Source organism: Ascidiella aspersa, chromosome 2 (genome assembly GCF_963924565.1).
Source record: "Ascidiella aspersa chromosome 2, kaAscAspe10.2, whole genome shotgun sequence".
Classification (NCBI taxonomy): Eukaryota; Metazoa; Chordata; class Ascidiacea; order Phlebobranchia; family Ascidiidae; genus Ascidiella; species Ascidiella aspersa.
Genome location: NC_139448.1, coordinates 3,226,551 through 3,250,826, shown reverse-complemented (window position 1 = coordinate 3,250,826; position 24,276 = coordinate 3,226,551). Strand labels below are relative to the sequence as shown.

Below are 24,276 nucleotides of genomic sequence, written 5' to 3'. Positions count from 1 at the left end.
AGAACTAATCCCCTTTAATTCCCCCCAGACTCTGTTTAATCCCTTGTTTCTGAGACGCGTGGTGCTTCGACGACTTTGCATTCGATCTCGCGACCCTGGAACATTAAATTTAGTTTAATATCGATATTGAATAGTTGTTTTTGCAACTATATCGCCGAATGCATACATTTTGCGTATAACAGGTGGAGGCGACATTACGTGAGCATTTATTTTTACAGTTTTATTCAAAAAAAGTATATTTAAATAATACGTCCCGGTTGGGCAATATCCCTAAATAAATATTTTCATTTAGGTACACGAAACTGTAATGTATAGCTTGAAAATGAACGTCAAAGACAAATTAACGGATCATGATACAAGTTCGTATCAAAACGTAGATTTTAAAATGTTTTCACATTGTTAATTTTCTCGTTTCGTCGTAAAACAATAAAAAATGACAATTTTTACGACCCACAAAATAAACAATATACTAATACCTTCAGACATCAATAGCGCAAAATAATCAAACAAAGTTGAAAAATGACACGCATCTAAGCACTCTCTCTATTAATTATTATTTAATATTAAACACAAGTGCCACAAAATGTAATGTTGTCTTGTAAAACGCATTTAACCCGAAAAAAAGCAGATTCGTTGGTGAGTTTGCTTGGTTTAAGCTCAAGGCTGGTCGCGTTGATTTTGCTGCAAGACAAACAAAGCGCCCGGCGCATCAACCACGCGCTTCAGATTGTGACGTCACAAGTTGGATTGCGCAAAACGCTTCTCCGACTTGGCAAATTTCGCCGAGACCAAAATCTCCTAGAAAATATTAAGCGAATCATGGGATTTAAAAAAAAAAACTAAATGTAAATTTGTTTTGTTTGGTTTTGACATTTGCGAAAAAATTGTACCAGGTGTGCAATGTTGAAACATTTTATTGATTGCTGAATTAATAAACGTTAAATTTCTCATGTGTCGCAATTTAACTTTCGATATTGGTAAAGAATTTTTTTTTTTTTGAAACTTTAACAATTTTTTTTTGCAGAACAATAAATGATAATTTTAACGAAAACGACATTTTTTTTAGATTTTTTCCAAATTCATATATCTCGACACACCGAATACCTTCTAATAGTAGGGACATTTTACAACTTTATCCAGATCAAAAATCAAAATGCAGCCACACAAAAGGCATACGCGCATGGTTATTTATATAGGTTAAATTAAACCTCAGTTATGGATGTAGGGTGGGTATAATCAATTGCTAAGTGCGACTAAGCATAAAGTTATGTTGAATTTGTGTAAATCACAACCTTGGACTTTAAAGTTCGCTACAAATCAACCATTGGACGATTGGAGCGCTTTGAGACTTAAGAGAAAGCGAGCGGTCGCAGTATCGAACTTACGCGCCGTATATGAACGCATGGGCGTCGCAAGCTTGCACACCACACCTGAATATAACAGTCCAGGTGCAAAAACATAAGTTCCACATTGCCGAAGTTTGCATTTCCAACTGCAAGCTTAACCAGCGACCTGATTCGCTATCCCAGCTCTCCTTGCAAGAGAAGCAAGCCACTGGCTCTATGACTTTGGGAAGGAGGCGTAATTTAAGCTGGAAGCTGCGGGTGCCTAGCCCCAGTCGGCGGCCTGGCAGGCAACCAACGGCCCACAGCTCCTCTGCCAGGGATCAGATGGCAAACGGAGATGCCAAATGGATTTTTTCGCGCCCCAGAGCCCATCGATTTCCATTGTGGTCGTTCAACGACCGAAAAAAAACGACTTACGTCTCTCTCGGGCGTTCGACTGATCCGCTGTGGTCTCCTCCCCAATCCAGCCGACCGTTTGGGCGTCTACATCAGAAGAGACCTGTCTCAGTCCAGGAGGTGACTCCAGCCTGGTTTGACAGCTCCGTCACTTGAGTCCTATGATAAATCTGAGTCGTGTTTCTTTCTCGCCCAAGCCCTGCAGCCGCTTGCTTAAGGGTTAAGAAGTGCCGGGTGCAGCATATTTGCTGGGCTTCGGTTTTGTTAAAACGCGATTTACTGCAAATTGGACTGGAATTGTTTCACAGTTTAGCCTTGTACGAGTTACACCAGTTGTGCAGTTGATTTGGCACACATTTCCTTGTTGAATAATTACGCGACGTTGACTTTTCGCGGCAATCATTAGAGCGCCTTGGGTTGATTCGCTGAAAAAAACAGTAAACGTTGGATCCTACAGATTTGTGAACATTTTAAAAGAACCTCTGTCTTTCTTTCAATAATCGACTAATATCGGACGAAGTGAAATACAAAATGGCGTTAAATATAAAAGGAATTTAAAAGCACTGTTTTGGAGAAGTTTAATAACGAATGTGCATTATGCCATGTATAGCACTTTAACATTAATATGAACTCTGTAAGAAGCTAAATATCTGCAAACCAAGACTTCTATTTTGCCGCGTTTGAAAACCTTAAATCGCACAATATAAAGAGTTACATCACATTTATAGGTAAAGATTAGAATTTTATAGTTCACTTGATTTTAACTTAATAATTTAAATTATTTGTTTAGCAAATCTTTTTAAAATTGCTTTGAACAATGCCACTCGTTCGAATCAGCAACAATAGCGATTGTGTTAAAACAAAGACTGCAAAAGTCGCCGAGTAGAACATTAATCCCTTTAATAATCTGTTAGCAGATTATCGAAGTCAATATTATCTCGTGATCGCGCGACACCATTATTACGTCATAGTACGAGGATCGGTGTCAGCATTACAACAGCGATGGTAAGCTGATTAATCCACATGTTAAGGGAATTAACGAACTTGCTTAATAAACAGAAATACAATATTCTCATGCAATGGGTATTGGGCATGCGACAAACCCTTGTCGAACTGACCTAATAGTAAAAAAATGCTTCCAGACGCAGTTTTTCCTTTTCCGATTTTTTTAAAAAGGGCGTGTATTATTTTATAACCGTTAGGTGTCGCTCGCTATTGCATTATAAATTCTCTCACAAATATGTAGTTTAACACAGAAAAACTACATGATTTTGGACTTAATAACTCTTATTCTTACATAGGCAAGGACTCCCATCTGACACATATGCTGTTTACTGCAAAATATTGTCGGATTTTTAATTAACTATTAACACGACGATTTTTTAACGGCATTTACAGGCTACTAATATAATTACTGCCAAGATAATCATTTAGAAAACTTTTGTATAAGATTTTCCTAGTGAACGTGTTCAAAACGCTGGTATTTTCGGTTTTGCGCTATTTTTTTACAATTAACAGCCGTGATGTTTTTTTTTGCTATTCAAAAAGCGTAATTTTTGTCTGCTGCGTTGCAGTCAACGAGATTTGGAGCCGTATTCAGGAATAGAGACTCGTTTTTGCCTATTTTATTGGTATTTTATTCTGTAGCCTTGTATAGAGCATATTCTTGCAAGTAAATAATTGTCTACGATTCTAATCTTAACAACTGTAGAATATCATGGGTGTCAAAGTTTATTAACACAAAAAATATAGCACGCAAACAATCGGAAACAATCACTTAAATAAGTAGCACTGTAGTAGCTGTGTAAGCTATTTCCAATAATAGTCATCCCAGTTAAATATACGGAACAAGGACCATTGCAATGTCATGCGTCATGTGATGTATTAAGCATTTTCTATTTACAATAAAATTAAAAAAAGCCCAACAACATTTTTTTAAGCCTAACAACATTAAGAACTAGAGTTTAAACAGAACAAGACGCTTTTTGCGAGTTTCTTAAAAAATACTTAAACTGCTAATCAAGGCGATCTTTGATGTTGTGCACGTAAGGCATGCAAACGCAGAAATATATATCAACAGCAAAACACACACACTCCAATGAAACTTAAATCACGCAAAAACTAAAACAAAAACTCTAAAATTTGTTTGCGACAAACCTACACGAAAAAACAAATAAAACGGATTTATGAACGACTAGGTTTACAGGGTAGGTAGTTTAAAACGACATACACAAGGTCTATTTTTCCCTCGTTGCAATTTTAATAATTTTCAAACATTTCTCCGACTGCAGTGGTTTAATGGCGTTAGATTTATTGAGGCCTTTTCTTTGAAATTCCAGAAAATTACGGAGGCAATACCAAGACATGGTTAAAAATAATAAAATTCATTCTATGAAGATAAGGCAAAGCTTCGCGGTTATACGCCTAATAATTGGGTCGCCGCGAATAAGGTTCCGAACACTGTTCAAATGGGTTTAATTTTAGCCCCAGCCAACACAGTTAGAATAAACGTTACAACGAAATGTGGACGCAATTCTGAAGAAAAATTCATTTTGTTTTTCGCCAATTGTTCATTTTGTTAAACAAATACAAATAGCATGAGGTCATTAATTCACATTTAAGCTCACAGGAACATAAATGGGACTTGAAGCACAAATTTGAATCTTCCTCAATGCAAAAAGGCTTAAGCTGACAATGCGAGGATTATGACGTCACAAATAAAGTAGAAAAAGGCAACAATAGTTACACATTTGCTTAGGATTCCGGCGTTTTAACTTGGCTTGTGAACCCAGCTCTTGCCAATAAACCAGAATCCACCGCGTTAACGATACGATTTACGTCAAATTCCTGGGGAGCCAGGTTAAAGTCACGCATGAGCGACACTTGCTCAGTGCAAAAATATTGGACGAGGTAAGAAAGAAGCTGGGCGTCCGTCACGGTCATATGATCATCTGTAACTACGCCCGACATCAAAACAATTCCTGAAAAATAATTTTTTAGTTGATCAGATTTTTTGTACAATCAACACAACTAATCTGATCTTTGCCAAAAAGAGTAAGATTATATTTCTTGAATATACATTCCTCTGATAAGAGTAAGATTTTTGCTTTTAAAATGGGTAGGTAAAAACTGTTTTTTATTTTTTTTTAAATGTAATTTTAAAAGTCCTGCGTCAAAAGTTTATGATGTTTAACAACCCATTATCAAACAGTAATAAAAACATTGAATTACACATTGCTGAAAAAGTTCCAATAAAAAGGGACGCACCTTATGAAATCTTTATAACATTCTTTACAATCTACTTTACAACAGAGAACATACAAAGACACATTCATTTTACATCTAATGACATCAAATACCAAAGATTCCGGCTCCAAAACAACTTATTTTTTTATTTAAAAGTTGTGTATTGTTGCTACATTATAATAACGTTTTCAATCGCATACCTTTCTCTTCTGCAAGTTCAGTAAAATGGTTGATGGTCAGCTGACTCGGAGCGTTTTCTTGGAACTTTTGGTAGTTTATCAGCGAAGTAAAGTGGTAGTCGTCGTTCGCGAATTGTCCAACAAAAAGTTCGTACCCGTCTTTCCTTGGAACTGGGTAGACAAACTGAAAAAAAGACAAATGGTTGCAAAACTACAAAATATAAAGAAGCACCGTAATTTAAAAAACAGGCTACATGGTAAAAACTAAGCTGATGACTGAAAAAATATTTTCTTTAAGCAAGAGGGACAAAAGAAAAAAATAAACCTGAAGTATTTTTCAAAAACATGTTACAAAAAGCTACTAGAAATTAAAACAGATTATGCGTTGTTTATCTTAGTATATTTTCAAATAAAAACAAAACTTTAGCATTCAAAATATACTCACAATTGGAAACATTTTCGAAGTGGTTTGCAAAACTTGGAATGAGTCTTTGGGTATAACAGCGCTTACTGCGTCCCTGTCTGCATAACGTTTCACCCAAAGGGAACCAATCTCTTTTGCAGTCAGGTTTTTCACCAGTTCTAATTTCATGATTGAGTCAAGACTCTTCTTTTTGTAAGTAACATGAGAATTTGGCTTCGAGTTTTCTTGTGGCTTTGAAGAGGTAGAACTGTCTTCAGTGCTTGCTTCTTCCTTTTTCTAAGAAACAGATACAGTTTTGTAAGACTAAAATAGATTTTTTACATTTGTTTTATTTTTTACACATTTTTATAAAAAGGCACAAATACACAAGTAACAAAGGTCCACAGGTTTGTTAAACAAAACATAGCTCCCGTGGTAATTGTTTCTGTAATTGCATAATTACCAGATGAGATACTTTTTGATTAATATTATGCCTTGATAGCAACAGCTAACATGTTTGGTTAAAACATAAATACAAAATTATTCCAATAATTAAATATAAAAAAAACTTTCTATATAAAAAACAATCAATGAAAAATGGCATTATAAAAATTGGCTTATTTTATATTATTACCTGGGTAAACCTTTCGTTAAGAGCTTTCATTCTTTTCTCAAACTCTTTTGGATTTGATCTAGACAAAAAAAGCATTGCTAAATGACCAACAAACTAAAGAGATTAACAAATCACAGCCAAAACAAAGTTTTTAAAACAGAGATACTTACAATTCAAGTTGCCTAATTTTTGCGGCATACTTCTGGTAGTATGGATTGTTTTCCAGCTCTGGTTGAGCAGAAAATTTCCTCCTCTGTGTATTGCTGCTGTTGCAGAAATGCTGACATGCTGCTGTCCTACAAGAATAAAATTATTAGTAACTTTTATAAAAAAGAAGCAACAAAATAATGTATGTTTTAGGTTAGGGTATCTGTTATAAATTGGTAAAGAAAGTATTTTCTGAAGTACATTTTGTTTTAAGGTCACAAATTAGAAATATACAAATTTATGCGACATATTCTTTATATAAACAGTGCTGTATAACAATTTTTAATTTTTTTTGGAAATAACAAAATTTAATTATAGCTGCAACAAGCAAAATATATAATTAGAATTTGCGAGTAAATAGTACATTAACATTCATTAGTAATTGTAAGTGTAAAATGCCATATTGCACCTTGAACATCCAAGTAAAAGTGGAAATAGTCTAACATAGGTATGCTGGACATTCATATTTGCAAGATGAGTTTGAGAATTTGGTGAAAACAATCGCAAATATGATTGAAGTAAACTATTTTCTTTTTTAGTTTCTTCCATAAATTTGTTTCAGAATTTTAATGCAGTTTTTACGACACGCATGACTAAAGTTGTTCAGTTGAGTAAGCAATGCGCTAAAGCGTGGAATTTAAGAAGAAATATTTAGGAAGGGCGGGGTAGGTATTTTAAATTATAAAGTCTGTGTGACATTTCTAGTGTTATATTTCATATTTTGACTTTTTTAAAAAGAGTCATTAAGCATTTCAAAATCTCCAGTTCAAATATGTGTTTTTTATAGTGTATCATTGTGTTGGCTATGACCTTTGGATGTTGCTGTACTGTACTTATAATATCGCATTACAGTTCCTTTTTATCAGAAAACATAGCAAATTTTAATCGGAAATCATTGTGGTATTTAAAAACGTTAACCCATTCACTGTGGACAAAAAAGAATACCGGTTTTCGTCGGAATTAAATTTGAATACTAAATCTATATGTAGAATTTAGTCTAACTCGATTTCGCAAGTATAACGTAATTCATAATCGCTAACGCTTACTTTGTCTATTCTGCCTTTTACAGAGCAATGGCTCTCAGGAATTTAAATAAAATGCAAATGAAGTGGCGTCGTTGTTTGGGGATTAAGAAAGGCGCTGGTCGTTTCGCAACAAGGTCGCCGCGTCTATTTTCAAACAATGGCTCGGCACAAGTCGCAAGTTGCGAAATTCGTCGTAAAGTAGCGAAAAAAGCGTACGATGGTTTCGCGAAAATAAGTCGTAGTCCCTGTATTTCGGCAAGCTCAAACCCTGACAAATTCGTGGCATGCAATCAGTTAGTGGCGGCCAGGCGCTCCATGGAGTGGCTTGGCATGCAAAGGAGATTGGCCTTCCTTTTTATAAAGAAATTTTCGCACCCACACCACACTCAGCTACCACAGGAGGCGTAACCTGATCACGGTGCTGGCTCCTAAGGCGCCCAGGCATCCACAATAGGTCCCCTCGCATGCCTGGCCAGCAAATCCTCTTATCCATCAAATTTGGGAAGAGCTTGACATGTTAGACGAAGCAAGAATCTGTCACTTTGCGAAAAAATGGTCGTAAGACTCTGCGATGAATGGGCTGACGACGACTGATGTGTTTTTCGACAACGCAACTTGTAAAATGGTTGCTGGGTTTATTTTAAAGGCAGCAAATCTAAAACTGAACGTGCACTGACGCCAAACTAAATTCATGACCAATTTTTTGCAGCTAAAATATCATAAATTGAATTAAAAAATAAAACCGTTATTTTCACTTTGGAATTTGTAAAATGGTGCTGGGTATGTTTGTAAAGCAGCAAATTTATAAATAAAAGCACACTGTATAGCATAGCCTCCGTGGTATTTTTTCATTTAATTCGTCTTAGTCCTACTGCAATCTTTATTTAATTTGGTTAAAAACAAGGGTTATATAGTTTGTTAATAACACAAAAACACTTGAATTGAAAGGGTTTCCAATAATTCATCTTAATTATTAGATTCATCGCACCTTAGTCTAATAGAAATAAACAGTTGGCAAATAAGATTAAACGGTTTGTAAACTTGATGCATAAGACAGCCTTAACTAACGCACACATCACACATGTACATATTTCTAGCTGGGATCTATCCATATAGATCGACCAATACTTAGTGCCAAAGTATTTCACCCAAGATTAAATTCAAAACAAGCTTTGCTGATCTTTATCCAAATGGTTTTATCGATTACATTCCTTACAAGTAGCCAGAAGTCTTTAAATAGACGTTAACCCTATAAAAATAAAACACCGCCAATTGTCGATTACCACTTATACAAGCATAAAACGGCCAGTCCTTTAACATCAGCTTTTGACCATGTTGCAAAATTTTTAGAAAAATTCTTCTAGTTAATTTGTATCCTGTTTTTATTTAATTTGTCTTTTATTCGCACGTTGGCACATGGTTTTTATTCCAGGTTATTCTAAACAAAACGAAACATTGATTCATAACAACAGTCTTTTTAGGTTAGCATACTGAAGAAAAAATAGCTACTTGTGAAGTTTGCAACAGCACGAAGAATATTTGCCGAGAATAATCTCACACACTTATCAAATACGAACCGTGCCTATTCATTCACGCGACAGATTCCACCCAGTGGGGAAACTAGGCCGAAACGGTCTTGTTTAATACGCCATGATCGTACACTTGTCGTTAGTTGCTTATCTAAAACTTTTGTAATTTTTATGTAAGCAATTTTGTCAAAATGTTTAGGTCAAAACATATTTTGTCAGTCGCAGATTTGACTTTCTAAACGCCTTTATATAAAGCTTATAAAATATATATTTTAAAGCCACGCAAAGGTTATTTTAACACTTATATGGAGCTGGTACTTATGTTTTAGTTGTTTAGAACTTGAATGTTTAATAATTAAAATCTTTACTTTGATATTGGGAATATGACCTTCTAATAGTACTAACTGTGTTATTATTTTTTATTTTCGATTTTTGCTCAAGCGAGTGAATAATTTTTAATTTTGCTTATTTTTCAGTGAACTATTTGCTGCAGGCATTAAGTTCAAAACACACACATACAAGCGACCTGCAAAGCTGTTTGTTTGCACAATTTACGCTAATTAAACAGCAGCAGCAACTTGCACTAATTATATTATTTAATTATCAATCCACAGCAGTAGGAACCCAATAACCCGTGTTTCCGAGAGATAATCCGATTATCAAACTTATCCGGGTCTGCAGCGCGGATATTTGTTTTTCCGTTTGAGTCGATCTCTCTTCGGTGTTTGCTTAGGGGCAATAATCCCCCCTCTCCCCCCCACTTTCCTTCCACCCGACAAACTTTATCCGACGCTCAAACGCCAATTACGGTCGATTGAGTTAATTTCGCTCCCGCGCTTGTGACCTCACAATGCAGCGTCGCGATTCTTGGAGCAGGCGAACGCTGCTGGCCCGGTAATTTAACCGTACCCTGCCGCGGGAACATTAAGTCGCTGACAACAATTAAACTATTGGTTCTAACCGGGGCGCCATGGAACGGGCAAAACGGAAAAAAATCCGAAAAAATAGAACATTTAAACTGCCTTAAGAAAGTTGTGACAATTCAAAGTTTAATTTTAAAACCGCTTTTTAAAAATGTAATCCAAGTAAGTTAAAATTAGGCCGCTTTTGTCTTTCGGCTTAGCTCATTGAGCCCACAACATTTTCAACATAATGCAACTATAGGGCCTACGCAATAAAAATTTGCAAAAAATTTAAAAGAGATTCAGGTTTAGCCAAATATTTTCGCACTTACTTCGCGCTCTACCATGCTTCCTGATGTCTGCACTCTGGAGATATGAAAGATTAATAAACAATAAATTTAACCAGGGGAGTGTTCAAAAACTTTTTCTTGGAATTACGTTGCAACTTTTATTTTTATTGCGTTTTTTGTAATGAAAACTTCCAAGAAATGTAATACAAATTTCAAAATAACTTTTAAAAAATCGCGCTCGCTACAATAAAAAAAAAATAAAACACTGACTTGAAAAAAACTGGATTGCAACATCTGATCAGAACGGTTCCACCTTTCCAATAATCTATGCCTTTAGGAAAACCTCGTCTGGATGCTATGAAACATCCAAGAATTAGGTTTAAATCATCCCTTTGTCAAAATTGACCATGGTCATTAAAAATCACTACCAACAGTAAAAGGGTACCGCAAATTTATATATATCTTTGCTTTGCCTTGTTTCACCTCTTTTGCTTTGTTTAAAGTTACACCACCTCCCACTTTATTCGTTTCTGTTGCCTTTCCAGTTTTGCGTTTTACCTATCAGCACTAATTGGTTTACTCTACTGTTTTCTTGCCAAAGGGAAATTACTTTGCTTCAGTAACGGTGGAAATCAACAGAACCCGAACAGTTTTTTTGGCGTGGTGAAATTAGTTGTTTTTTTAAAGCAATCAAGCTAGCGCACGCGCTTGCCGCTTGGTTAAATGTTGAGCTTAGCGTTGGCGTTTTCCTTCTACTTTAAAATATTTTATTAACAACCTTTTAATAAAGTTGGCGTAACAAAACTGTATAACATATATAAACATTCCCAAACCCAAATTGTCTTCAATACACATTTTAATTTCATCCTTTCAATAAAGTACAATCTATACTTTTTTCAATATCGCAAATAACCTGTCAAAATTTAAATAAAGACTTACGCCGCAATCATAAAGCTACAGAAAATGCCCCACAACACTTCCTAAGTTATAGAGGGTACACCCTGCACGGATCTGTAATGTAGCTTGATAATTAATTTCGAGGCCAAAAAGATCAAGTAAGACGACATTGCACATATCTTTAGGAAGACGTTGGATACGCACTTAAATCACCATTAAGAAGAAAACAAAACCATCTTCCCAAAAGATGACGTCGATTTAGTCGACCTATATGGCCCTGGCGTTCATATCTCAGTGTAATTTTCAAGTCAGACAAAACCAGCCTTGAGTTGTTTTGCGGACATCGTCGTATTACGATCAACGGCGATCTGAACAGTGGTAGATGCACTCGACAACACGAACACGAAAATGAAGGTAATTAAACACGAAATATCGACACGAAGCTTAAGTTAATAATCGGGAGGAAAAAGGACATTGCAAATTTTGATCGCAACACAAAAATAAATAAGGTTTGAAGCAGACTCGCTTGTAGCACATCACAGCACAAAGTGTATAGATCGGAAGCTAAATTGACGACAAACAACGAACAAGAAGAACGAGAAATAGGAATAAGGTAAAAATCGAGTTGATCTTGATTTTGGCGCAAAGGGGTTTATATACAGCGGGTTGATCATCAGGTAGTTGGCATCAAAGCACAACGCTTCGAGAACTTTTGAAGCGAGAAAGAACCACAAGAAAAAAGCCAAGGGCTTGATTTCTCCGTTTTAGCCTTAATTAGGAAAAAATCAAAAACAACAAATTTTGCACCAAAAGTAGGTTTCTACATAAATAGGCTACTGCATTGCAACTTCACACAAACGCAAAAGTTTAAAGCTTGGAAAAGCTGGTCATTGCGTTGTTAGGCTTACTTTGACGTCACACGGCAACGGTTGCCAGGCAACGAAATCCCCCAAAATCATAGGGTGACAACGTTGCCATGACAACGACACATGGATGATGTCTTTTAACTAAATGCTCCGCATTGTTGCTATGAGAAAACGTTTGTCTGACAACGCGACAAACGGAAGACGCGTTGCTAGACGCAACAAGTGACGTCACGACGTCACAAATGACGTTACGGCCTTTTAAGCTTGCATCGTTACGGAGGCGGATCCAGCGGTGGGAGCGGTCGGATGTTGATCTTCGGAAGAAGGGCTTTCGCATGAGGAGGAGCGGAAAGGAGCATCCGGAGCAGGAGGAAGAGCATCGGAGGACCTCGATCCGAGCTGCCTCGCCATCGCGATGTTGAAGAGGACATTAGAAGCGCTGATTGGAGCTTCTCCTAGCTGGTTGTCACGTGACAGCCCCGAGAACCAATGGGATCGCTTGAAATTGCTGCTCGCTTCTGATTGGTTGTTGAAGGTGTGACGTGTGAGGGGATTCCCCGGGTCGGGGAACGAGTTGTCCTTGTGTGAGCTTGTGAAGCGATCCAATGAGTTTTCTGCGGAGAAATGTTGCGGTTAAATATGGTGGAAGAAAATAACCGCCTGCGTGGATGGAAGCAAAAAGTAGAAGGAGATCACGAATAAAATGCGTTTTATATAAGCATAAAATGAAAGAGCTAAACCTGATGAACATATTAATATTGAGGATGTGACGAAATCGAATGCATAAATTTAAACAATTTTCCTCATAATCTTACCAAATCCAATTTACGATTTAAAAAAAAAATGAATTACGCTTTATATTATTTGTAGTTTAGATCCTATTTATTTTCCTTCAGTATACATTTGTTTTATTTTATGCGGCCCTGTAAAACTAAATTGCCTCACGAAAACGTTGCAAAACTAAAAGTTGAAATGTCTCACCTTCAAAATCGTCTTCGGTTGAGCGCCTTCTGTGCTCAGTGATGCGTGGCGACGCCGGGGAAGGTGCCGATCCCTCATCCGATATTTCCTCACCGTCGTAATTCGACTTTGCGCTCATGCAGTCGTCGTTCATTCTGATTGAAAGAGAATAGAGTAAGTTGATTAAGAAGGATCACAAACATTACCAAAAAATAGAAAAAATAAAAATTTAAAAATATTTTTTTATGATAATTTTTAATTTATTTTTATCCAGGCCCAATTCAGTTGCAGGCATTTTCTTCGGAATTTAACAGTGTTTACTTTTTCTCGCCAGTCGAGATGACGTTAGAAAGCTACGTCATAACGTGATCACATAAAACGAGTAATCTTAAAAACGCATGTTAACTGTATCTGTTTTTTTATTATTTTAGATTCCTTGAAAAGGCAGTTTCGCACAATACAAAAAAATCCAGTCGAGTAAGACCCAATATACAGGTCGAGGTTTTGGCTTATAAAAACATGAATTATTTTATCAACAATAAACCAGTAATTTTTTTCCCTCACCTCGCTGATTTGTCGGCGTGTTTCCTTAAATGCCTCTCCAGGTTGGTTTGCTGACCGAAGGCCCGACCACACAAACTGCACGTGTAAGGACGCTCCTGTGAAGAAATATGAGCTCCGTTAGCATTTTTGCCAAGTTAATTTCGTTGGTTTCGAAGCAATTGATTACCAAACTTTATAGATTTTTTAATACTAGAGGTATGGTAAACTACTTGAATGTCAAATGAATGGCAAAGTGGAATAGGTTCACATATTAGACATTATGTTAAATGCCGCAAACTTTATATTGTAAAGGTGAAATAGCATACTATGAATATTTTCCAACCACGTGTTGTGGGTGGATGAATAAAATGACACCCCTATAAAGGGATTGCTCAATATCCATCTTATTTAGTTAAATAAATTGGTGTAACACAAGGCTGTAGAGTCGGAGTTTAGGACTTAATTTTTGAGCCGAGTTGGACTTGGGTTAATTTTATTTTTCCAACCACGTATTTTGGGTTGATAAGTTATATGAAACCTCTATGAGTGGATTGCTGTGTATGCACCTTATTCCAGTCACGTATAAGTTAAATACAGGCTGTAGAACCGGGAGCGGGACCCGGGTTCAAATTTTTGTCCGCAATTGGACTGGAATTAGTTTTAACCGACTTAATCACCTTGTTATGTATGTTCCGGACGTGCCTCTGCAGGTTGGACGAGATTGAGAAGCTTCGGTCGCAATACTTGCACGTGTACGGCTGCTCGCCCGTGTGTGTGCGCACGTGACGCGTTAGGTTCGCGCTTCGTGGAAACACCTTACCGCAATACTTGCACGTGTAGCGTTCCTTACCGCCCCGACCGCCGTTCAAACGCGCGTAGCGGTTCGGAAGAGGATAGCCGGGGTGGGAACCGAACCCCAGACCTGTGAAAATCCGCTCTTGTCCGAATTGAGCCATTTTTTGGTGGAAAGGAGCCACTATTGCGTCTGCAGAACGTGGAGCTGTTAATTCAGGCTTGTAGCCGAGCTGTAAAGCACCGTTGTCACCGTTTAACGCAAGCGGTAATGGGCGGCGTAGAGCAGTTTCACTTCCGCGGCTGTTATTGTTGTTTGCGTTCGGAATATCGCGCCCCAACATACCAAAGTAAGATCGCTCTAAATTGCTCCTTTTAGCGTCCAAGTCATCCAGAACAGAGTCAGAACAATGGCGCTTTGCGGGAGCCGCAGGAAAGAGCTGATTTCCTCCAAACGGCGACGCTTTAAAGGCGTTCATGTTGCGGAGAAAAGCGCTCTCCTGACCGCGGGAATTGTAAGCTTCAAACCCGGCAGGTCTGCTGGTCATTTGCGAGGCCAGTGAGTTGCTAGCAGCAGCCGCCATAGCTAGGTCGGGTCTGTAGCGCGACAACATGCTCACGTAGTTCAACGCGCTCTCTGAGAGTCCCCACTGATCTCCTGGACGCAGCAGGGAAGAGAGGAAGGGATTCGGGGCGTTTCTTCCGGACTTTGCATCGGATGTTGCAATAGGATCTGATGGAGGTGTGAAGAAATCAAGGTTTGGAGATCGGAAGTCGTTATCACTAGGAGATTTGGGCTTGGATAGGTCAAGAGGAGTGCTCGTATTGTTCCTCGCGTCCACGAGATGAGGACTATCCCCTCCTAAATCCTCTTTTTGTCCTCCAGGAGTCTTCTGGCTCTGAATGAATGCGTGAGCTGCTGCCAAGGCAACAGAGTACGGGTAGAACATGCTCGGCTTGTACTGGGGGAATCCCGGGTACTGGAAGCCTCGCTGGACCGATGACGTCACGTCGCTGACGGGCGACTGCTTTGTGTCGTCACAGTCGCGCGATGACGTAGTTGGGGAAAGCACCGGGTGCCAGATGTGCTTGCGTGCTGTGGGTTTTTCGCTGTTGTCATGGTTACGTCGGTTTTCTGAGGCTCTGCGCTCATCGGATGATGCGAAGTCGGATGAGAGGTGTTGGGAGCGATCCTGGAGGAAAGAGGGAGACGGGGAGCGGATCTTGGATGAGGAGGAATTCTCACTGGAGGAAGAAGAAGCGCTGTTCACTCGTGCGCGACACAACTCCGTCTCGCTCTGTTGCTCTTTACGCGCGAGTTTGGGCTGATTTGATTGGACGACGGCGGCCGAGTCGACCTGCACCCCCACGCTGACCCCTGTGGGGCTGCAAATGAGGGGGTTGGGGACCCCTATAAAGTTCACCCCGCTTGCGTCAAGTACATAGGGGAACTGGCCGGAGCTTGGAATGTTCGCCGCGTTTTCGGTGCTCGGGTTGTTGCACTGGATCTGCGCATGCGCCATGCTCGAGCGCGTGACCTTTGACACCGGGGTCGATGAACTCGAGTAACCCCGCGATGCAAGGTCACTTCGGGGCAGAAGGGCCCCAAGCATGTCTAAACCACCTACTGGGTTTCGGGCCAGGTGGGCCAGGGACAGGGAATTTAGGGGGAGCATACTGGGGCGCATTTTGTCCCCGGTACGTTGGGCGCCGCTCGGGTTCCAGATGCCGTGCAGATGACTTCGAAAGAGGGCGCCGTGACCTTGGGAAGGCTGCGCAACAGAACCTGGGGAAAAGAAAAGGTTTAGAAACGCGGAAATAGCTGAAATACGCTGGCATAAGTAAGAAAATTAATACAAAAGGGTAAAATTTTATTTGGGCAAAGTTAAAGCTTTTTCTTAAATAGACTACAAAGTGTTTTTATAAAATTAATACAGGGTTATTTTTCCCCATCGATTCAATAAAGGAAAAGGTACTTTCTGTTAAATGTAATACAGAGTCAATTATTTTATTATTGAGTCAATAAAGCGAAATGTGTCTTCTGTTAAGTTAATACAAAGAAAGCAATTTTCTTTTAAATATAATACTGGGCAAAATCTATTTAAATAAATCTTGCATTTAAATAATTAAAAAAGGCAAAAAATACAGTTAGGGGTAGACTATGGCCTGGTTCCCCCTGCCCTGGATGCAGCATCTAGCACATTCTATAGAGCGACACTTCTAAGCAAACCAGATAACCGTTGTAAAGTACTAGAAGCTCACCTGATCCGAACATGCTTTGTTGGATTCGCTCGAGTGAGGTTTGAGCGCTTTCGTCAGATCGACCCACAGCGGAGTTGGGCATCCTGGAAACACAAGCGGATGTTGCATATTCTGATGCTATGTACTTATTGTTTAAGACAGTGTTTATTAACTTTTATTTACGGCGACCAGAAGTTAAAGCTCAAGCCAAACAGCCTAGCTTTGGCGACCTAATTTTTCTAAACGTAAGACATTAACATAAATACTTTTAAACCTAATTAATACTATGACAAGCCAATAATATTTGACTTGGGACACATTTCATTATTATTTGTTCAATGTTCGTGGCGCAAAATTTGTTTACAAATAAATAACAAAGGACTACCATACGAATGACGTTGAAAGTTTGTCCGCGTATTATTTATACTTTTTTATCTAATAATTGATCGAATTTTCCAACGCACGTTTATTTATTTGAAATTGAAAACCTCGTCTGAATAGGCATAGTTTTAGTCACGTACAAAGGTCAATTCAAAACAACCCAAAATTGAATAAATATTTTATGTTTTCCATGGCACTCACCCGCTAGGATAGAAGGCCTTGGTCTCACAAAACCTCCGATGTTTGTTGAGTGAGCTGGAGTTCGGGAAAGGTTGGTGGCAGTTTCGGCATTTTATCTGCGTCCTACAGTCGGCGTGCATCCTTTTGTGACGACACAAGTTGCTGAACTGCAAAAATAAATAAAAATATTAAGTGGGGCTTGCAAACAAGTAATTATACTTTCATATTTGTAGGGGGGGAATTTATAACTAAATGAACAAGATTTAGGGATCATATTTTAATGAGGAATAACTTATATGTTATATATTCCTTTTATTATTGAATAAATACTTTTAGGTCATTTATTTATGCTAGTAACTTACACACACGTGATTTTACCGAGTTTTGCAAAAAAAACAACAGAAATTTGGCTATTAATTTTTAGGGTAATTTCAGTCAGTTATTTCCAACTTTCGTCGTTAAAACCAAAGTACACTGGATGCCTTCGGAATGGCTTACCGAAATCAAACAGCCTAATCATGGATTTTTATATATACTATGTAATGTGTGGTATTGTTGGGCACTACAACTCCAAATAGGCTTGATCACAGAATACAAACATTGTGTTTGTGTACGTTTCAGTTAAACCAAAGTATTTAAGTATTTATTTTACCTTTTTATCTTTTGTTATGATTTGTTTTTATTTTTTCAGTATTTTTTCAATTTTGTCACAAAAGACGGCAAACAAAACACAGCCTACCTGTGTGTAAGACTTATGGCAGACTTCGCAGGTGAACGGCTTAACACTGCTGTGGATGTGCTGGTGCTGCTTTAATCCGCTAGAGGTCGCAAATGTCTTGCCGCACTCTGGACACGCATGAGTGCGCACGCCCACGTGCTGCTGCCGGATGTGACGTTGCAGGTTGCTAAGATCGGTAAAAGATTACAATTACAGAATGCAATCGTCTAATAAGAAAATTTTGTTTTTTTTATTGTGTTGCTTTTTAAAACATTTTTTAAAATGTATATGTACTACCAAACAATTAAGATACACACGTTTGTTTATAGCCCTACACACGATTGTTTAGACTAAATATTAGGACGCCGTTTCCCAACTAAAGAAAGCTGTCAGGTGAGACGCAAAATATTCTACCTACACTTTTTACTGTCTTTTTCAGTTTATCTCACTACGAGGCCTTTTATAATTTCAACTTGCAAGCAGTTGACTTAAGAGAACCACTTAATGATGAATAACAAGGCCAAAAAGGTCAAATGGATGGATATTATCTCGATTAAGACATTTCGATACGAACTTGTATCATCTTCAGTTTATGTGACTGAGAAGTAAATAAACAAAATACGGTTAAAGCAAGAGCTACTCACTGTTTGTCCTCGGCCGAACTGCCGGCCTCTCCCCGGGAAAATACGCCCGAATCTCCGTCGAATTCGCCGAATTCTTCCGATGTCGGAACAGCAGATGTGGCGGGAGATCGACCAAATAAAGCGTCGTATTCTTTGCCGGCGAACATCGATGGAGCTGGTTTGGTGGCGAGCCAAGGAAGCGCTGGAAGATTTAGACTAATGTTAATTCAGTTTTATTTCGAATAACTCTTTATTCATTTTCAACATTGTTTGAAACGTTCAAAATGCTACCTATGTATGGGATTTGATATTCTTACTACGCCCTACTACAACCTCCAACCACCATGCTTTAAGTTGAAGAGGTATAAATAGGATGCCTTTGGTAAGGCTTTTTTATCGAAATCTGTTGGCCCATTAATTTTTTTCTTGGCCTAAGATTTTTGCACAAGCAAGGCCAGGCTAGGAAATCAACTAGACTGCGGTTAGGTTCGAACCCGCGGCCTTTGCCAAAATGGGTTTCGCTATTTTACAGAACTATAAAAAATCTTGAATATGAAAGAGAGAGAGAAGAATATGTTATTAGTAGCTGAATTTATGATCATATACGCGGTGTATATTTACTTCCAAACTCGTACTAACCAACGGTGATGAGACACACTTATAGCTAGCGATAGTAGACAGAATGGCTTAGTAATGACTTCGCCGAATTAAGAAGTACAAAACATAGTTGCAGTTCAGCAAATGTACAGCGGAAACATCTTTTAACCCACAAAACAAGTGCGATGACAGGGTGGACTCATATCTCGTGTTTTGCCCGAATACTCAAAGCGCAGGGGTGAAGAGATGACACGAAGCTTTTTAGCCGATCTCGGGTTTCACAACAAGGCATCGCTCAAAAATATTTTCGCATACTTATTCGCGCTTTTAGCTTTCCCGCGACCCGCGAGGCGTCATCATGGCAACAATAACCAGCCCGCGCCGGCGCGTGTGACGCAACAAAGCCGATTGCTGTAACAGGAAGCGGGACGGAGTTTTTAAAACGTGGCGAAAGTGAAGGGCCCCTTGGAAAGATGTTGCAATTTTTTTTTTGCAATTCATTCAATTTCCCATATCATAAAACTAAACCCGAACACAATTTTTTCTTATTTGTTATTCGCTTTATAACTCGTTTTGTGTTCATTGTTTTACAATATTTAAACAACTTGCAAAACTTTTTGTAAACTAAAGACCGGTAAGCATTAGGTATTTCACGAAAGTGTATTACAACAGTCATACAATGAATATCAAAGCCCATACAGAAGTAGGCAGCATTTTGTGAACGTTTCGAATAAATCTTAAGATAATGGCTGGAGGTTGCAGTTGGACATAGAATGAATATTAAAGACCATACAGTAGTTGGCAGCGCTTTGAACGTTTCAAAAAAACAATATTTATTTATTTTTAACATTGGTGCATGCTGTATTTCATTTTTGTGAAATATGCCATATCTGCTAATCACAACCTTTAGCGTTTAACGCAATGCTTTAAGGCTCAAAACATTACCACAAAACCAATAATGAACCATTACTTTGTGACGTCAACAAAGCGGGCATTCAACCATTTTTCAAACAAAAACAAATCAAACAAACCTCTTCTCAGCTGTTCGTCCTGCTGGTTCACTGACGGGGTTGCCATGGTTACAGGGAACCGGGACAGTGTGTCGCGCTCCGCGACATCCGACGGACTTGTCGCGTGACGCGTGTCGCTGTGTCGCGAGTCGCCGCTGATCGAACGATGGCGTCGCTCAGAATTGTGCTGCAAGAAAGACAAAATGTTTAGGAGAGATTTTCTTTTATTATTACTACAAGTTTTGTTATTTTGACAAATCTGTTTTTTTGCCACTTTTTTCGGGAAAAGCTTTGTTTCCCCCAAAGTAAACAAAAAGTGAAAAATGTCTAGTTACCTCTTGCGATTCAGCTGGTAGCATTCTACTCACTGGGAATCGTTCTTCGCGGCTGTGAAGAGATTCTAAAAGACACAAAACGAAACATAATTACAACTGAGCAAAAATTACATTTTAAAATTTTCTATTAAAATTTAATTTAATTTTCGCACTAAACTGAAAAAGATCATGGTTATCATTCGCTATTGATTTAATTTTGTTATTTTCATCTCGAAAAAAATATTAAGCAAAGTCAATAAAGAACTTAAGATTTGTATGAATTGCTGAAACACTTTCGAACGTAAATAATCTCCCTTTGTATTAATGTTTTAAGTTTTTGCAGCAAACCAGCCTAAATAGCAATCATTCTTTATCGATTTAAATTTGTTACCGCCATTATGACGTTTCGTATTGGCATTGTGAGCAAACAATCTCACCTTTTTTAAAGCTAACTTCCTCAGACGAATCGCTAAAACTGTGATCGTTTCCTGGTGAGTGATTTAGGGGGTGTGGCGAGTGGGTGAGGGGGTGGGGCGAGTAGGGGGAGTAGCGTCGCGTCACCCTGGGTCTGTCGCTCCACAGGGGCTCGGAGGGGAACCCCCCGCCAGCAGCGAACATCCTACCGTCTTCGGGCGTTCGGATCTGTATCGAGAAAAAACGATTGCTTTAGATTTAGACATTTAGAAAAAAAAGTTTAGACATTTAGAAAAAATCGAAATACACCTGAAGTATAAGCAGCTTCTGCGTGTTTAAATCAAAATAAAACAAATCGTTAGATATTATTGTTTAAGTTGAATATATGTTTTTGCACATATAGATTAAATGAATGATTATAACTTGTAAAACAAGAATAAAAATAAATCGACGTTTGTTGTAACATTTTAGTGAAAATAATTAAATTCCCAAAGTGCGAGCACCACACCTTTAACAGTGCGTTTGGCATTTATCCAAACATACGGCAATCCATATACGTAATTGTAATTCGCTAACAAGAAAGTTACGAGAGCAACATTCCGATAATAATCGATAATTGTGTTTTACGATAATTAGGCATGACGCAACTTTAATTTCAACTAATGTATTTCTCGTATCCTCAAGGGTAAAATACAACTTTGGTTAAAACAGCGATTATGCTTAAATGCCGATTAAATGCTCAGAACACTTTCGATTTACCAACAACCACACAACTAATCATGTGGTTTGATGTCATATACCGGTCTATGACGTAACTGTTTTTATTGTGATGTCATGCAACCACGAACATCAGCCGTGTAAATGGGGACATTTGTAAATTTAAAGGAAACCACGAAATAAAATAAGACATTTTTTGAGGGCTTAACAAAATGTTTGACGAAATTTTTAATGTTTTCATGAAATAATTTCGTCCAGATATTTTGCTAATTTATTTTCAAATCATCTTTGAACTCCAAATTAAAATTTTGTCTGTTCTTAATGATATATATTTTTAGAGCTAAAAACTTTCAGATTTGTATAATAAGTTGGTTTAGTTAGCTGTATGTTTCTTCTGTGACTTAAATCAAATTACCTTAGAATCAATCTATTTTTTGCATGGCTATTTAATGCAATGACACAATCCACGCTCTGATGTAATATCTCGCCAGTATTGCACAACTGCAAGAAATCACTTGCTTTAAACGTGCCTTTCCGCTAATAACATGTTCCAGCCTAATACGGGCGTCGTATACGCGCCACTAATTGCCCTTCAACGTCGTCATATTGTCGGCACGCGTAACATACAATTCAAGGCAGGCGCAGCGGTCGCCATTTTGTTTTTCACTCGCAAAACAAACATCGGCCGGACTTGGTCGCCCGAAATCCCGCAGAGCGATGCGCGGCAACCCAGGGTTCATTTTTTAAGGGCGCCGCAGTTTTACGCCGTTTTTTGCGCGCCGGGCGTAACTTGTCCGCTCTGCGTCGCAAATGCCTTCTGCGCAAGGATTACGGCGTCGGTTTAATCCGTAGTGAACATATTTGTTTTTAAGTAATCCGCAAATTCGGCGCAAGTGCATTGCGATCACTTTTAATCCCTTTCCCAATAAGTTCGCGCTTCTGTCGAATTTTGTTTGCTTAATTAGGCGCTCATAATCCGTGTAGTTAAGTGAACGGGCATTAGTAAATAGTCGGGCAACCACGAAATAAAGTAAGTTATCCCTAATTTATGGCCTTATTATTGATGGTTAACTTACACTTTATTAGTTGAAAAACAATAAAGAGATATTTTAACCGTTAACAAAATGCCACCTACTTCAGTATGGCCTTAACATTCTTACTACATCTAACTAAAACTTTTACCAATTATGCTTTTTTTTGGGTTTGTTGTTTACATCCCAAACCGATTTTTTTCGAAGCACCTTAATAACTTGCAAATAACAAAACTAAGTTTAACCATCTTCGTAAGATGATAGAAAATCATCAAACCTTCCTAAATTTAGCAAAACAAAACTCCAGTGTTACGTCATACACGTACGCGAGCGCAGCCGGAAAAGAACGACTCGCGTCCCCAGCAAAAACAACAAAGCACAAGACGCGACATGTTTCCGATTCTGGTGGATTCGCCCGCACAAGGCCAAAGAAGCCACGGCGATAGAACCATAACCGACGATAATTGTCAATATCCTGGCAACATTAAACGGTAGCCTTGGATGTCACAGGGCCATTCTAGGTCGGATAGTGAGTTCCCATCACATTAGGAGGCTTCGCATTCAAAGTCAGAAAGGCGTAACTTTCGTTTCCCGAATCTCGGGGTGATGTACTGGGGCCGTGGTAACCCACTATGGGGTAGGTACGCAGGAAATATGATAAATCCTGTCCCCCCGCGAGGTTTACTAAATATTGTTCGATTATATATATGTTTTTTCTTATATACACGGCATATCTGCGCTTGTCCCGTTAGTTGTAGTATTTGGCGAATATAAACAAACTTTAAAACAGCATTTAAAAAAACAGTTCAACGTTTTTAATGAACTATAAAATCTAAAATTGATAAACTAACATTCTATGAGTTGAGGTACAGACAAGAAACCGCTTGTCAAAATGTCGCTCAATAAATAAAAAAATATTAAGCTTTAAGCGGCAACCGTGACATCAATTTAAAAACAAAACGATTAGCAGAAAATGCAGCGAAATTTGAAAATTATTTAGTCTCATTTCGCTCATATTTAGAAATATATTTTGCAAAACTTTTCTAAATTAAAAAAATTATTTTCAGAAAGTTTAATAATCACCAACCCCATTTCGTCAAATTTCAACTGTCCTTATCTCGCAAACCTATTTCTTGACGCAAATATTTAAATTCTTACCGTTTCTTCAGAACTCAGGTGTTCTCTCGTTTCTTTGGTTTCAACAGCGTAATCTTGATCGGGCATTTGAACGCCAAACCGGGCCGCTATCTTGCCGCCTTGAATTCGCGGACACTCGACAAACTTAAAAATCCCTCAAAAATAGCTTTTCACTTGATTATTTTTATTAAGTCGGTGGTTGATCTCGTAATACACGGCCGACCTTGCAATTTGATATGCCTGACTTTTCGCTCTGCTCAAGTCTTTATTGCTTACAAGAGGAAAAAAGGAATTCAAGGTCTCTCTCTCTCGTATCGTTTTCGCCTTCTTCCTTTTCCGAGCGCCGGCCGCTCTCTCGTTTCAAGCCGATTTTTTCGAACCTTTTTTCCAGCGCAGAAGTCGGTTTTAATCCTTACAGAGACCTCTCACAATATTGTCGATTTCACTCGCTATTTTTCCAAACGGGCTAATTCGCCTTTGTGTCAATAGCGAGGCGCTGCGAAGCAAAAAAGCCAATTCCCAGTTGCGATGCTTGCTACAAATATCAGGAACAATCGATCTTCGGGGGTCTCTCATTATATGGGCCGCACACTTTAGGCGATTTTTCGTTACCCCCCTGGCCGCTTCTGTGAGCGAACAATGCGGGCTTTACGTCACAATGGCCAAAACCAATATTAACGCGGGCCGCGAAGATCGTCCTGAGATCTGACAGTTTTTCG

The 24,276-nt window shown here is 38.5% G+C and overlaps 2 protein-coding genes across 2 annotated transcripts; both read right to left on the bottom strand.

Moving 5' to 3' along the window:
• Positions 1-4,496: 4,496 nt before the first annotated feature.
• Positions 4,497-6,934, bottom strand: LOC146163161 (ATP synthase mitochondrial F1 complex assembly factor 1-like). Its single transcript, XM_083382936.1, has 6 exons — positions 6,800-6,934; positions 6,354-6,479; positions 6,205-6,262; positions 5,613-5,867; positions 5,189-5,351; positions 4,497-4,723 (listed from the first exon to the last, which is right to left on the bottom strand). The coding sequence occupies exons 1-6, from the start codon at positions 6,853-6,855 to the stop codon at positions 4,497-4,499; spliced, it is 885 nt and encodes a 294-aa protein (XP_083239062.1). The 5' UTR covers positions 6,856-6,934.
• Positions 6,935-11,370: 4,436 nt separating this feature from the next.
• On the bottom strand, positions 11,371-23,641 carry LOC146163160 (uncharacterized). Its single transcript, XM_083381091.1, has 12 exons — positions 23,579-23,641; positions 20,696-20,900; positions 20,280-20,344; positions 19,966-20,131; positions 18,359-18,539; positions 17,736-17,901; positions 17,018-17,163; positions 16,457-16,539; positions 14,080-15,980; positions 13,424-13,518; positions 12,881-13,014; positions 11,371-12,513 (listed from the first exon to the last, which is right to left on the bottom strand). Exons 2-12 carry the CDS (start codon positions 20,874-20,876, stop codon positions 12,158-12,160), a joined length of 3,474 nt encoding a protein of 1,157 aa, XP_083237217.1. The 5' UTR covers positions 20,877-20,900; positions 23,579-23,641; the 3' UTR covers positions 11,371-12,157.
• Between the last annotated feature and the right edge of the window lie 635 nt (positions 23,642-24,276).

Excerpts from the sequence above, each read along its gene's own strand:
- LOC146163160 (XM_083381091.1), bottom strand. The coding sequence starts at position 20,876 with ATGTTCGCTGCTGGCGGGGGGTTCCCCTCCGAGCCCCTGTGGAGCGAC. Across the intron at positions 20,132-20,279 it reads TACCAGCTGAATCGCAAGAG|CACAATTCTGAGCGACGCCA; the intron begins GTAACTAGACAT and ends TCTTTCTTGCAG. Across the intron at positions 16,540-17,017 it reads AAGGCCTTCTATCCTAGCGG|GATGCCCAACTCCGCTGTGG; the intron begins GTGAGTGCCATG and ends TTGTGTTTCCAG.
- LOC146163161 (XM_083382936.1), bottom strand. The coding sequence starts at position 6,855 with ATGAATGTCCAGCATACCTATGTTAGACTATTTCCACTTTTACTTGGA. Across the intron at positions 6,480-6,799 it reads CTTTTACTTGGATGTTCAAG|GACAGCAGCATGTCAGCATT; the intron begins GTGCAATATGGC and ends TTATTCTTGTAG. Across the intron at positions 4,724-5,188 it reads TGAACTTGCAGAAGAGAAAG|GAATTGTTTTGATGTCGGGC; the intron begins GTATGCGATTGA and ends ATTATTTTTCAG.